This window comes from Anabrus simplex, chromosome 7 (genome assembly GCF_040414725.1).
Source record: "Anabrus simplex isolate iqAnaSimp1 chromosome 7, ASM4041472v1, whole genome shotgun sequence".
In the NCBI taxonomy this organism is placed as follows: Eukaryota; Metazoa; Arthropoda; class Insecta; order Orthoptera; family Tettigoniidae; genus Anabrus; species Anabrus simplex.
The window spans coordinates 71,516,389-71,530,073 of record NC_090271.1 but is presented as its reverse complement, the minus strand read 5'-3'; the positions used below and the strand labels follow the sequence as shown (position 1 = coordinate 71,530,073).

Sequence of the window (13,685 nt, the reverse complement as noted above, 5' to 3'; positions counted from 1 at the left end):
AAACATCACCTAGATAACAAAAATCTACATGCTGTACCACAATAAAATGTTCCAGTTTTTCAATGAAATTCACAAGTCTTGATTACACTTAATCACAGCGTGATGCAAGAAATGCTCAAACACAAACTTGAACCTATTTTCATTTAAAATGGTTTTGTACTAATCTCTCAACATCACATGCCACAATTGGAGCATACTCCAACTTAACAAAATCTGCGACTTAGTACCGATGCACTGTCAATTATTTCTTTGCCTTGGAGAACACCAGAAATGTTTTTAAGTTTGCAGAGACTGGAGATTTTTAACACTACACTCTGCATTGTTTTCTGAGAACTTGATTTGTTTAGGTTCATTAGGGATCATTTGACTTTCATCAACAATTTCAGTACTAACATTAAAGGACAGTACTTTTTCTTGCAATTGCTTGATGACTGAGGGTAGGTATATACAATTGAAACAAACAAATATAAGTTGCTCACATACACCATTTTTGCTCAAGACTTCTTGTGCTACTTTAATAGAAGCAGCTTCTTCAGAATTAAAGTCTTCAACAATCCATTTTACTACACTATTTTAAAATAATTGGCATAATAAGCCTTTTGCCATCGTGTATGAACTGGTGAAGGCAGGAGTCCAGCTATATCCAAAGAAATATTCCAGCCTTCAGGAATGCTCTTTTTGCTGTAGAGATCAAAACATTTACTTCAGGAAAGTAAGCCGGACTGCTTTAGAAACTCAAAGTCCATATGCTCCTTATGCGACTTGTATCATCTATAATATCTTGAGACCTCCCATGAGACACATGCCGCATCAGTGCCATGAGAACATGATTGTAAAAAATGTAAGTGCATCATTAAAAAATGCAGCAGCTGTTCAGTGATTCACCTTATTGTTAGGTAATATATCCATAGTTAGTAGGTATTTGCCAGGCTGAGTGGCTCAGACAGTTGAGGCGCTGGCCTTCTGACCCCAACTTGGCAGGTTCAATCCTGGCTTAGTTCGGTGTTGTTTGAAGGTGCTCAAATGCGTCAGCCTTGTGTCTGTAGATTTACTGGCACGCAAAAGAACTCCTGCGGGACTAAGTTCCGACACCTCGGCGTCTCCAAAAACTGTAAAAGTAGTTAGTGGGACATAAAGCAAATAACATTATTTATTATTAGATATTTGTATCTCCCTGCTTCCTCTCTTAAAATTCCAAACACAAAGGTAATTACATATCTTTGATCCACGTCTTTTGTTTTTCTAGTGAGACCCAAGTATATTTTCCATCAGCCTTTTCCCTTGGTTTTCATAACGTCACTTCATAAAGATTGGGAATGTAATTCTTCCTAATTATTGATTCATCTAGGACTGCTTGTTTCGTATACTCCTCCAGAAACTGAGCAAAGTTCTTATTGTTTAGCTTAGCCAATGGTATATTTGCTGAGACAAATACTTTACATAAGTCTTAATTGAATTTATTTAGTGTTAGCCCAGGTTTTAGTAAAGCTGTGGTTACAAGAGGTTGGTGTTCTTGTTTCAAGTTTACCACTTTCAATTTACTGTGTTTTGTCATTTGAAGATATTGTTGAACTTGATACTTATTAGTTTCAGTTATGACTGTGCTACAATATTTGCAAAACAAAATACTTTCGTTAGTTGAAAAGTCTTCAAACTCTCATACATGTGCTTTCAGTATATTGCTAACAGTTCTCTTCTCCTTAGGCATTATAAATTAAATAACAACAAGACAGCCTCTGAAGTACTATCAACTACAACCTGTTTCAACACAACCAAACCAGGAATGACAAGAACTAATTGTGTATGAAAGGAAACTGTATTTAACTATTTACAAAGTGTAAGTAAAATTCCAGGAAACAGAACTTGCCTAATTGGGTTGCAGGTAGACAAAGCCACAGTTAGAAGTAGAGCTGGTGTTGCTAATTTTAAACACACTATTCACCTCTTTCTACTGAGTGCAAGAGAAATTATTGTACTCAAATATTGGGTTGTAAATGAATCTCAAACAGTATCACTGTTTATGGGGCACTTACATAGGAATCTGGTAAAAGCACTCTGAACATTTTAGACAGCCCAATACGGATTACTAGGCATATGAGGCATGTTCCTTTCTTGTAATGACATTATCTTCTAGGTTTGTTTATACTGAATGAAATTCTTATATTTGACGATGCCATCTTATTTTTGATGTCTCATTTATGATAATATTTGTGCTTCTAAAGCTTAAGTGTAAACGTGTTCCTTTCTAGCTTGTAATTCTAACATGTGTTACAGGCAGAGTACTTGGAACTGAAGGAATGGTTTTCCACAGTCAGTGCTGCTATGTCTCCTAGTAACACATTCTTGCAAGTGACACTCAACACGGAGAGACCTAAGGTACATTTATTCTATTTGTATCATGATAATTCCCTAGAAATATTATATAGTTTAGCAGTGTTGACTTCCAAATGTCATCAAAAGACAGCTATCACAAATAGTACCAACAGTAATTTATTTAAATAATATCTGAAGGGTTTTGTCCAGCTCAGGGGCTGTTTTGCTGAGGTGGTAAAGATGTGCTTGTTTACCCAGAAGGACGAGAGTTCGATTCCCTGTCATTAAGTCAAAAAGACAAGCAAAGATAAGTCAAAGATAAGTCAAAAGACTTTCAACACTACCATATTTTAACATGGACAATGGCAGTGAACTGGGTCTTTCTCATGAATTTTAATACATTATTACACAACAGCAAAACATAGTACATACCTGATTTTTATTACCATATGAAGGTGTCAGCCATACCAAATGAAGATGTTACTCAGGAAGTACATATCTAAAGTATTTTAATTATACTAGTCTTATGAAAAACATTGAAAAAATGTACAAGAAAAACTTTTACATTCAATTTTTACCAATAAGCCTGCTCAAAAGATAAAAAATGAATTTAATCTGGCTACTTAAGCCATAAACACAAGTACATTTGAAATACAAAATTTACCTATTTAGGAATAGTTTGTTTTGATATAATAGTCCTGAAAACATTGGACTATGTACAGTCCAACCTTGCATGCCTTGCAGCACCATCTACAGTACCGTACTTCCTTTTCATGATACAGGTGAATCGTCAGCCTGTGTCTCTTTGCCTAAACAAAAAAAACAAGCCAAAATTTTGGGAGAGGTGATGTATTTGTATCATTTGTATTCGGAGTAAAACAATGCAGCCAAGAAAACTTTCACTCAAAATTGATGTAACAAATAAAAATCTTGCCCAAACTATCACTTGATATGTTATCTGTTTTGTAAGCAGAGTCTTCATCACTATCATCTACTCGTATTTCTGAGCCCGCTTCTCCCAATCAAATATACAAAATATCAGTATCATTGAGCCGGCGTGAGGACATGTTTGTACAGTAAAACAGCGGACATATTTGGCGCGCTCAGCACGCGGCACATAGTGCTTCGGTAGAGGTCATGTCAAGGAGAAACTACCACTTTTATTGCTTCGGTTTGAACTTCCCGATAACTGCTGAATTCTAGTGAACACTAGATAAACTACTACCCCCAGGCAAGAGACGGGAAGCATATGGGATATGTGCAGCTGTCTATAAATGCACGAAAATCACACCCATATGGGATATGGGCGCCATCCCATATGGGGTTAGTGTTGAAAGTGTTAGAAATGGGATTTCCACTTCTGGAAGACATATGGCCCTGAGGTTCCATCAGCTTACAGGAAAAATGAGCATTAGGGACAAAGTGAGCTGGGCAACATACTACCTCAGATAGTGCTGGGGTTATGGATAGTGAAAACCTTTATGTTCCACTCTTCCAAGGGCCTTCATAACCTGTATGGAGATGGGTGGCATTGTCCAGCTTTTTGTCTGGTTGGTCAGCATAACGGTCTTTAATTCAGTGTGTCCCAGTGATGTTCTATCAAAATGGCAAATGTAAAACAGAGTAGTCATACTGCTGACATATTTAACCCTCCGTGAGTGACGCACGGTGTCACAGACCGACGTCATAAATGATTGCACCTCCTTCTTTTCCCATTGGAGTGAGCTAACTGCGCATCAGGTTGCCTTCATCAATTTCATTCTCGAGTAAACTCACCACTGCACAAGTAAAAAACGATAACTGTACAGGTCAGTGGAAGTCTTTTCGGTCTCGCACTCTGAGGTCAATAAGAGTGTACATGGTCCAATAGACCAAAGTCACCAATCTTGTTTTATAGTTGCATGCAAATGAAAGGTATGATCTAGATTTTTGTGGATTTATATGTACTCATTAGCTTATTATATTCCGAAGCCTAGTAGCATAACCAGTGTCGATTGTTGTGTTCACTGTTAGAATGGTTAGATTGTTGTGCTAACACTAATGTTTCTATACTGGTTAAGACAATATGGTTGATTTTTCTTCTTGTGTATTCAAGGATATGAATTTCAAAAGTGAAGAGTCTCGTGTTAAGGAGCTCATAGAAGCTGTTTTAGCCGACCCTGCTAGTCAAAAGGATGAAGCTGACTTCTCAGACGTGTTGACGTGGTCAATCAACTGAGTGCTAATTATAATTGTGCTAGGAATACTGCTCACTGGCCCCTGATGATTTTCTTTGGATTAGTTAATATTTCAGGCATAAATATTCAGGTGATATTTAGTCATAACTGCTCATCTGCCAAAATTGTCCAGCGTAAATTGCCGACTGGGTTGGCTATTGACCTAATGAAGAACCACGTCGTTCGAAGAGCTTCTATTTCCAATATTTCCAGAATGACCAGAGAGAGGCTAAAGGAAATTTACAATATCAAGGTAGATGTCCAACCTAGATTAGAACCATCAAAGGAAGTGCATGTCTAAGTAGAACCGGAAGACAAAGTACTTCTGTAAGAAGTGTCATAAGTATTTGTGCGGTGAACACACAAATGTTGTATGTCATGGCTGTCTTGAAGGTTAATTGTGTACTGATGCAAATTTAAAAACTTTAAATCTCAATCATGATGGTTTGTTTTCTTTTCAACAGAGTTTATCATTGGATATTTCACTAATTTCACTTGTCATAAATCAGTTATAATTTCTCCTTATTATTGCTTATAGATTACTTAAAGTGTATTTTAAATAAAGGTTAAGATGATAAAATACTCAAGTATTATACCCTTCCATAAAAATATACTCTAAAGTAATGAAAAGTATGGAATTATTTAAGGCCTGTCTACTGGACCGAAGTCACTAAAGTTGAGAGTAAAATTCACGTCACTAACGGAGGGTTAACATGGACACTGCTCATAAAATATACTGGAGGACCAGTGCTGCTCCGCAGCATTAATTACAAACAGGTCAGATAACTCGTCTTTATATCCCTGTCATAGTCATATTGTTTTGCCTGCCCTTTTCAGTGGTTTTATGAACATTTAATAAGAAGCGCGTTATGATATGCCGCGGCTCGTAGTCAAAATTCATCCATTCTGACGTCATCATACCACCTGTTTGGTAAAAATCTATCCTCTCTGTACCAGGAAAAGTTGATTTTAAAGAGCACGAGGTCTTTCTGAGGGGTGCTGAGTCCTTAGGAGATGGTACAGAGAGAGAGGATCACAAGGCGAAATAATAGATATATCTTTCTTTCCTTTATTTAATCTTTGGAAGGCCACCCTATTATGTCACCGAATCATAAATTTTAATAGAAAATAAATTCAAATTTCCACAACTGAATATTGAAATTCAAGTGAAATTCAACTGAATAATACCTTTTCTCAATCTATTATGTCCATTATAACTTTCATGGCATATATCAATAAATAAGAATGTTGTAGGTAAATAAGAAATCCTAAAGTCTTTCTATCGGCACTTGCGATTTCATATTACACTTTCTACATGAATTGAAAGAAGTAAATTTGGCAATTCCTTCTCGAGAACACAACAAACTCAAATATGAAAACACTTGAAATCAAATCTAGTCTTCTTGTATAAAGTTCTGAGTATCGTCCTACTCCTTTGTAAATTATTGTACACCTTATGAAAATATTGTGTATTAAGAGTTTATGATATACTTGAATAATGAACTCAATTGATATTTCAAAGTTCCAATGAATGAGAATATACGAGAGCACACTGTTATTTGAAAGTCTGTCTTCCAAGTAAAATATTAATTAAGTGAACTTTTAATGTTCTTTGTCAGTAATGACACTGTTTGTAAAAGTTCTGCTCAAAGTCAGAATTGAATGGAAAAAACACTGATATCACCTGATATACGCCTTCTCGTTGAGCTCGAACAGTTGAATACTGCTCTGCAAACAGCAATCTGGAACTCAGCTGTCAGCAGACACCACAATGTTCCATAGTACCACGTCCCTGGAACTATTCCCGCGTAGTACCAAATCTCCGTCGTTCTACGTTGATCTTCGTCGTTCTACGCTGATCTCCGTCCTTCTCCGTCATCTCGAGTCAGGATTTCTCATGTTATTAAAAGAGTGGCTTTAACACGAGAAAGTCCAACTGACTAGGTTGAAAATGTGCATCATTTGATTTTGCACTGTTAGAACTGATGACTGTTTCATAAATAATCACCATTCACTTCGATGAAAAATACGTCGGAGCACTGTCTATTATTGTAAATCACGATAATGAGAAATACACTTCACTGCACAATTCGTCTAGACACTTACTGCTCACTGTTTGTATGGTCAAAATAACTTTCATTTGAAGCACAGTTTATTATGGCTCACCTTCACAGCAAAGAAATAAATAAATAAATAAATAAATAAATGGCTCTCTCTCGTAATATCTCGTAATGTTAATTCTCACTACCACAGTTCTACAATTACTCATGTATAAGTCCTATACTTCACTGAATTACGAAGTTCACTATACAGTCTATCCACACGTGTTGTTTTAAATGGTACAGTCTGTGTCGGCACAAATTAAAGTGTTCTAGGCTCTGATAATACTTAAAATAGTTAATGTGTTGCGACCTACAATCACGATATTCGCAGTTGAAATAGTTCAAGATCATTACAATGCGAAGTAGCCGTGCTCACTTCAAGTTGGTTAGGGTTATTCACACGAAAACTAAGATATTTGTCAAGTTCAAATATTGGTGAAATAATACAAGTCTTTATGACTTTGATGTTACACACACGTTAATTTTCTAAGTCTGAATGTGTGATGAATTGCAAGTTCCACAATTTATAAGTTACACACTGGTATTCGCAGAAACTAAGTGTCAACTTGCCGTCGAGATTTTCTAAGTATTACGAAGTCCGGCGGTAGGAATACTGAGTTCGACTCGTCGCGTGCAGCGTGACATGCTAGCCAGCTGTGAAGGATGCAAACTGAATTGCTGTGGTCTGGCCTGCTGCTTATATCCCGTACGACTCAAGGCTGCTTGCCAAGTCACAGATGGGAAATGTGCTTATATCTCTTGAATGCCATGATGGATTTTATTGAAATTATCATATGTTTACATTTAGAATATGAGCTACACGATGATGTATGTCTCATTTCCGTAAATTAATCGACTGAAAAGTTAGACATTTCCTTCCAGCACATTCGATAGAGAGGTGTGCAACATGTGGCCGTGACGTCACCCGCAGGTTCCTTGCTCGTGACGTGTCCAGCTCTCCACGAGGAACTTCGTATTGCGCTAGCACAAGATGTCGGGCATACGAATAGATATTATCGCCGTCCCTTTTCCATATGTTCCGGCAATTATAAAACAATGTACAGGGCTGGAACAGTTCCTGGTACAATATATTAACTTTTCTATGCCACAGTTCTTGATGTAAAGCTTGGTATTGTGTCGTAGAAGGCAATGGTATTTTTAATTGCAGTTCTTCTATATAGAACGGTTGTCTAGTAGGCTCATAGATTAGTCTCAAAGGAGTGTCGTTTTGCCAGGCAGAAACTTTTTAAAGATATATGGCCTTCACTCTTTTTTAGTGTAGGTTGTTTATCTTTCCATACGTGTTCGCAGAAAATGTCTAAGGTAATGTCTTGTTGGGGTCTGTTTGTACGAAGACTTTTTTCTCTTAGCACCATGTGAGTTATTAGGAAAACTCTGCCATCTGTTGAATATGTTTGGAAGCTGGGAAAGGTTAGAGAAACAGAGTGTCTAGCAGGGAATAGTATTCTTCCATGATCATAGGAAATGTATGCTCTCTGGCTTGACAGGTAGTAATCAACCATGGCTGCATGCAGTCACATTACTAAGGCTGAAAATCGCATATATATCAGAATATTATTGAATGCATTAGTCTCTTTGCAACCCACTAAGTACAGAATGTATTCAAAGTTGGCTGAACTTGAGACATATCAATGCCTCATGATTCACTAGCAGGTAATTCCAGAGAGAATAAAACAAAAATGAAGGAAATCAGTCCAGTAGAATGGAGGGATGGATTTACCAAAGCTGTTTTTAGTAAACTCTTTTAATATATAGATTATGTAAGTAATGTACAAGTAAAATTACACATATCAAAAGTTAAGTAATGGTGTTGCTCAGTGGAGTGGAATGATTTTGAAACTTTGGTGATCTCCCTTACTTTTCTTCCTCCCTTCTGCATGTTGTTCAGTCCATCACAAAATTTTGTTCTTTTTTTCAAAATCTACTTGTGCATGAAATCAATTCTCCTTGTGTGACAGCAAAACTTTCTGGTTACTGCACCCATAAACTTTACTTCGGGTCATTCCTCAGCATCTCCACTAACTTTTTTTTTTAAATCGGTATCAGCTTAAGTCCATTCAATCTTTCTTGACCCTGAATGGATCTAGTGTAAATCTTAATTCTTAACAAAGTTGAAAATGAATGTCGGTTGTTCTTTTTGGTATTGCAAGAATTTACAATCCAAGTTTATATATTTCTGGCGTGACTGAGAATAACATTTTTGTTCACAGTTCTGTCCTTGTGCTGGAATCTCTTTTGACCGAAATGGACATGCCTACCTAATGAAAGGAAGGTGTAATATATAGGAAGTGAGGGGAGTCATTGCGGCGCATGCACGCTACACATGCGAAATGTCCTAGCCAGATGAGATCAGCTGCACTGTTTAGAATGTTCAGCAGGTTAAAAATTATCAGGCGCTAGCGAAGCAAACTAAAACAAACACTATGAAAATCCAAACCAGGTTAATATTAAGGAAATTAAATGTGGATCCGTGGTAGAGCGTTGGCCTCTGGATCCCAAGATAGCGGGTTCAAATCCGGCAGAGGTAGTCGGATTTTTGAAGGGCGGAAAAAAGTCCATTCAACACTCCATGTCGTACGATGTCGGCATGTAAAAGATCTCTGGTGATACATTTGGTATTTACCCAACAAAATTAATTAAATCTCAGCCATAGACGCCCAACAGAGTCTCGGTTTACTCGGTCTGCCATCTAGCGGACTTAGAGTAAAACGGAACGTCAAAATTGACGAGCAGACAGCCAGATGGCGTCAAATCGAAATGTCTGCAAACGGTAGCTGAGGCCATACAATTATTATTATTATTATTATTATTATTATTATTATTATTATTATTATTATTATTATTATTATTATTATTATTATTATTAATGGATTATATCTAAAATGAAACTCACAATGTGTACCTACTAATGGTCCATCTTGGATTTCCTAGATTCTCTGGAGAATATGCCCATGGTGGCACTGTATTAAATATTATCTGTAAATATTACCATCGGTATGATATATTCAGGTTATATAAATTGCTATAAGCTGATTTCTTTTATCTTGTAAACAAAACAGATTTTAAAAATATTCATTAAGAGTAACAGAGCTGCAATGTAGAATACTTGTATCCCTCAAAAAACCCTCCCTAGGAGAAGACAAATAGGAAGACCCTCATGGGACATGTGGCAAGTAGGATTAATTCTAATGAGTCCCTAGGAAACCAAGTAAGATTGCTTCTAATGAAACCTCTTATAGGGTTAAAGCTAGTAGGATTACTTCTAATGTAGCCTCTTGTGGGGGATGTGATTTTATATGATGAAATTGGTTCTTCCGGCAGGTAAACGAGGATGTAGAGATCAGTGTAAACTCGACAGCTCCTCTCAAGTACTTCAACTACCAGGTGCTGGGCCGAGGAGATGTAGTGCTTGCCAGCACTGTGACTGTTCCCGATCGTACCACTCACACATTCAGGTTTCTTGCCACTTACGCAATGGCTCCTACTGCCCACATTGTTGTGTCCTACGTGAAAGAGGATGGGGAGGTTGTGGCTGATGCCCTTGACATACAGCTGGATGGAATGCTGCAAAACTTTGTAAGTATTTGTTAGATTTCTCTTCATCTGTTGCTTAAGAATGGAGTAACCAAATAATATTCTTTTCTAATTTTAGGTAGAGATTAATGTAAATCCAAGTGAGACTTCCCCGGGCAGCACAGTAGACTTGTTAATTGAAGCCAAACCTAACTCATACATCGGGCTACTGGGTATTGATCAAAGTGTGTTACTCTTGAAGTCTGGCAACGACATCACACATGTGAGTACCATACTAGTTTGTCATAGTTTAATGGATAGGCAAGAGGTTATGTTCTACTTTAGTGTTTTAGTAACTGAGAATAGTAACACATGACTAACAAATGAAAAACTCCAACAGCAATAGGCACATTTTGTGATGTATTTAAAGAAAAGTTTATTCTATGAAATAACCCTCTAACCCTGAAAACATGAAATGGAGATACTGACAGTTCAGGTTTTCAAATATAAAATTCTTATTCAAAGGCATGCTATAACTCTCAAATTAGTAACAAACAAAGTAATAAAGAAGATAAAGGTACAAATTGTAGAGGTTTGTTGAAGGAGATGTTTGGAGAAGGTGAGGTGAGGTAGACTGCAGTGTCCTAACTAGGTACTGCCCAAATATTCATCTTAATGCAGAAGGATGAAAAACCACGGAAAACCATTCTCAGGACAGCCGACAGTGAGGACCAGCCCCTCTGTCTCCTGAATGCACAGCTGTAGAGCTACGGTAAAGTGGTGACCATTGGTAAGCCGAAGCTCACTCTGCTCGGTTGATGAACTCAGTTCTTAAAAAGAATTTATTATGCAGTTCTACCTATTCAACACTAAATAATAATGATTATATTAAAAAATCACCTTAAAAATCTAGGACATGTTTTGGCCCTTTGTGCCTATCTTCAGCTAAAATTGGAATTATTTGATCACTTAGAAAAGTGACACATTATGAATAAAAATATACATTAAAAACACACATAATTACAAATTAAAATAATGTGCTATTTTTAATATGTTGCATGAAATGTTTGTTGGCTTAAAATGTTCTAATATAGTCTTACGTGAAATAATGTTTATATGAAGACAACACCATTTATTTGCAACATATCTTGTGGTGGGTGCCGGTCAAAAGGTGACACATCAACACCAGGGACTGGAAGACAGGAAATTTTGGCAACTTCTTTACGAAGATTTTTACGATTTCAGCTACTATAACATAAAATTCTACAGGTTCTGTATTGACAACAAAAATAACATACATTGTCATACACAAGAGTAACAGCATTTCAACCAAGTGTACTACTTCTAGCACCTTGTCTGGATGGTGTCAGACTCATTGACTAAACGGTCAGCGTACTGGCCTTCGGTTCAGAGGGTCCCAGGTTTGATTCCCGGCCGGGTCGGGGAATTTAACCTTCATTGGTTAATTCCGAAGGCCCGGGGGCTGGGTGTTTGTGCTGTCCCCAACATTCCTGCAACTCACACACCACATATAACACTATCCTCAACCACAATAACATGCGGTTACTTACACATGGCAGATGCCGCCTGCCCTCATCGGAGGGTCTGCCTTACAAAGGCTGCACTCGGCTAGAAATAGCCACACGAAATTATTATTATTGTTTGGATGGTCAACATACTGGTCTTCAGTTCAAAGGGCCCAAGGCTTGATTCCCGGCCAAGTCGGGGATTTTAATCTTTTATGGCTAATTCTCTTGGCTCAGGGATGAGTGTATGCGTCATCCCTGACATTCCTGCAACTTGCACACCACACACAACGCTATCCTCCACCACATTAATAGGTCATTTCCTATACATAACAGAGGCCTTACAGGCTAACAATAACCACACAAATTATTATTATTATTATTATTATTGTAGCTACGCTCGAGATATAATTACGCCTACACAAACTAATAACATTAATAATAATATAAGAGCTTAAGCGTGAAAACATATTAATAATAATAAAAATAATAGTAATAATAATAATAATAATAATTTTATTTATTATCGTTCCGGCCATCTATGGACCACGTTTTACAGTCTTTACGTTATTTTTTACCAGTCCTGACTTCACATTCTGCCAGTACTTCTTCATCCTTGCACTGACTTCTTTCTTCTGTTCTTCTGTGTAGGTTCTCTTCTTCTTCTTCTTCTTCTTCTTCTTCTTCTTCTTCTTCTTCTTCTTCTTCTTCTTCTTCTTCTTCTTCACAAGTTCTTCCCCAGTCTCCTGGAAACCTTTGAACTCCTTCACTTTTTGTCTAAATTTGTTTCTGTCCAGTAGTCCTCTTTTTCTACTCCTATCCTGGCCAGGTTGGTCCTTACTTCCCGAAACCATTTTGGTTCCATCTTCCTTAGGCTGAAGTAGCTGAAAATCCTTTTTCAGTCGGTTGGTGTCCATTCTCTGTAGATGTCCATAAAATTGAAGCCTTCACTTTTTCATCAATACGACGACTTCCTCTGTCTTCTGGTATAGTTCTTTGTTGGGTCTAAGTCTTCTAACCGGCACCACCCTCTAGGACCCCGGTTACATCCTAGTGGTGATGAGGTTAATAACCTTACCCACCAGCAGAGGTAAAAAAAAGAAAAGAGAGAGAGAGAGAAAGGGGGAGAGAGAGAGAGAGAGAGAGAGAGAGAGAGAGAGAGAGAGAGAGAAAGGGGGAGAGAGAGAGAGAGAGAGAAAGAGAGGGAGGCACAGCCTGGTGTGAAGGTTGCTATTGTGTCCACCCCCAATGGGTAGATAAAGCGAACACAAGAGAGAACAAGGGGCAAAAGTAAAACAAGAAGTCACCGTACATCAAAAAATTAAAGGATAAAAACAACACCAGCCAACATGATACTAAAATTACCCAAAGGGAGAAATAGAGACACTTACCCGAAACGTAGAGGAAAAGCGGCTTAAGGCCCGTGGACACCCAAACCAAAAGAAATAGTTGCAGCGCTGCACCAAATGTGGTAAATGAAAACCAACTCTTTAGTGATATGAAAGAAAACTTTAATAGCAATTAAAATGAGAGGTAACAATTCAAAAAGATAATATCTGGAGGAAACCTAGGTTCATCATTAAAGGAGAAGATTAAAGTCAGATAATAAATTGAACCAGGTGTTAAAAAGAATGTAAATACTCGTTTAACAGTAATTGGATTAACTTGCAAGAACTTAATATGTTTTGTTAATAAATAGCCAACAAGGCACCTTTAAATAAGAAAATGTAGACTTCATTTAAGAAATAATAAAGGAACTAATCCGTAAATTTCAACAAGGAAAAACAACAGTGACCTCCATACCTCAAACAAGGTAAGTAATATATTGATTTAAATGTGATCGATCACGCGTTAAAGAGAAAAACAAATACCATACTTAGTAAACAATCAGTAGTTCCATGACCTTTAGGCCGGTTGCCTTTTAACTTTACCACAATTCATTTCAATTTCTACCAAGGGCAATTTCCAAGGTCACACGAAAGTAATGGTAGAAG

At 37.3% G+C, this 13,685-nt stretch overlaps 1 protein-coding gene across 3 annotated transcripts in view; it reads left to right on the top strand.

The window, feature by feature from the left end:
- LOC136877698 (CD109 antigen) overlaps positions 1 to 13,685 on the top strand; it is a 297,632-nt gene that overhangs the window by 184,072 nt on the left and 99,875 nt on the right. For all 3 annotated transcript variants that reach the window (XM_068228581.1, XM_068228580.1, XM_068228582.1), the window contains exons 9-11: positions 2,275 to 2,376; positions 9,974 to 10,228; positions 10,305 to 10,448. In XM_068228581.1, the coding sequence (XP_068084682.1) occupies positions 2,275 to 2,376; positions 9,974 to 10,228; positions 10,305 to 10,448 (501 nt within the window). The remainder of the gene's footprint in view (positions 1 to 2,274; positions 2,377 to 9,973; positions 10,229 to 10,304; positions 10,449 to 13,685) is intronic.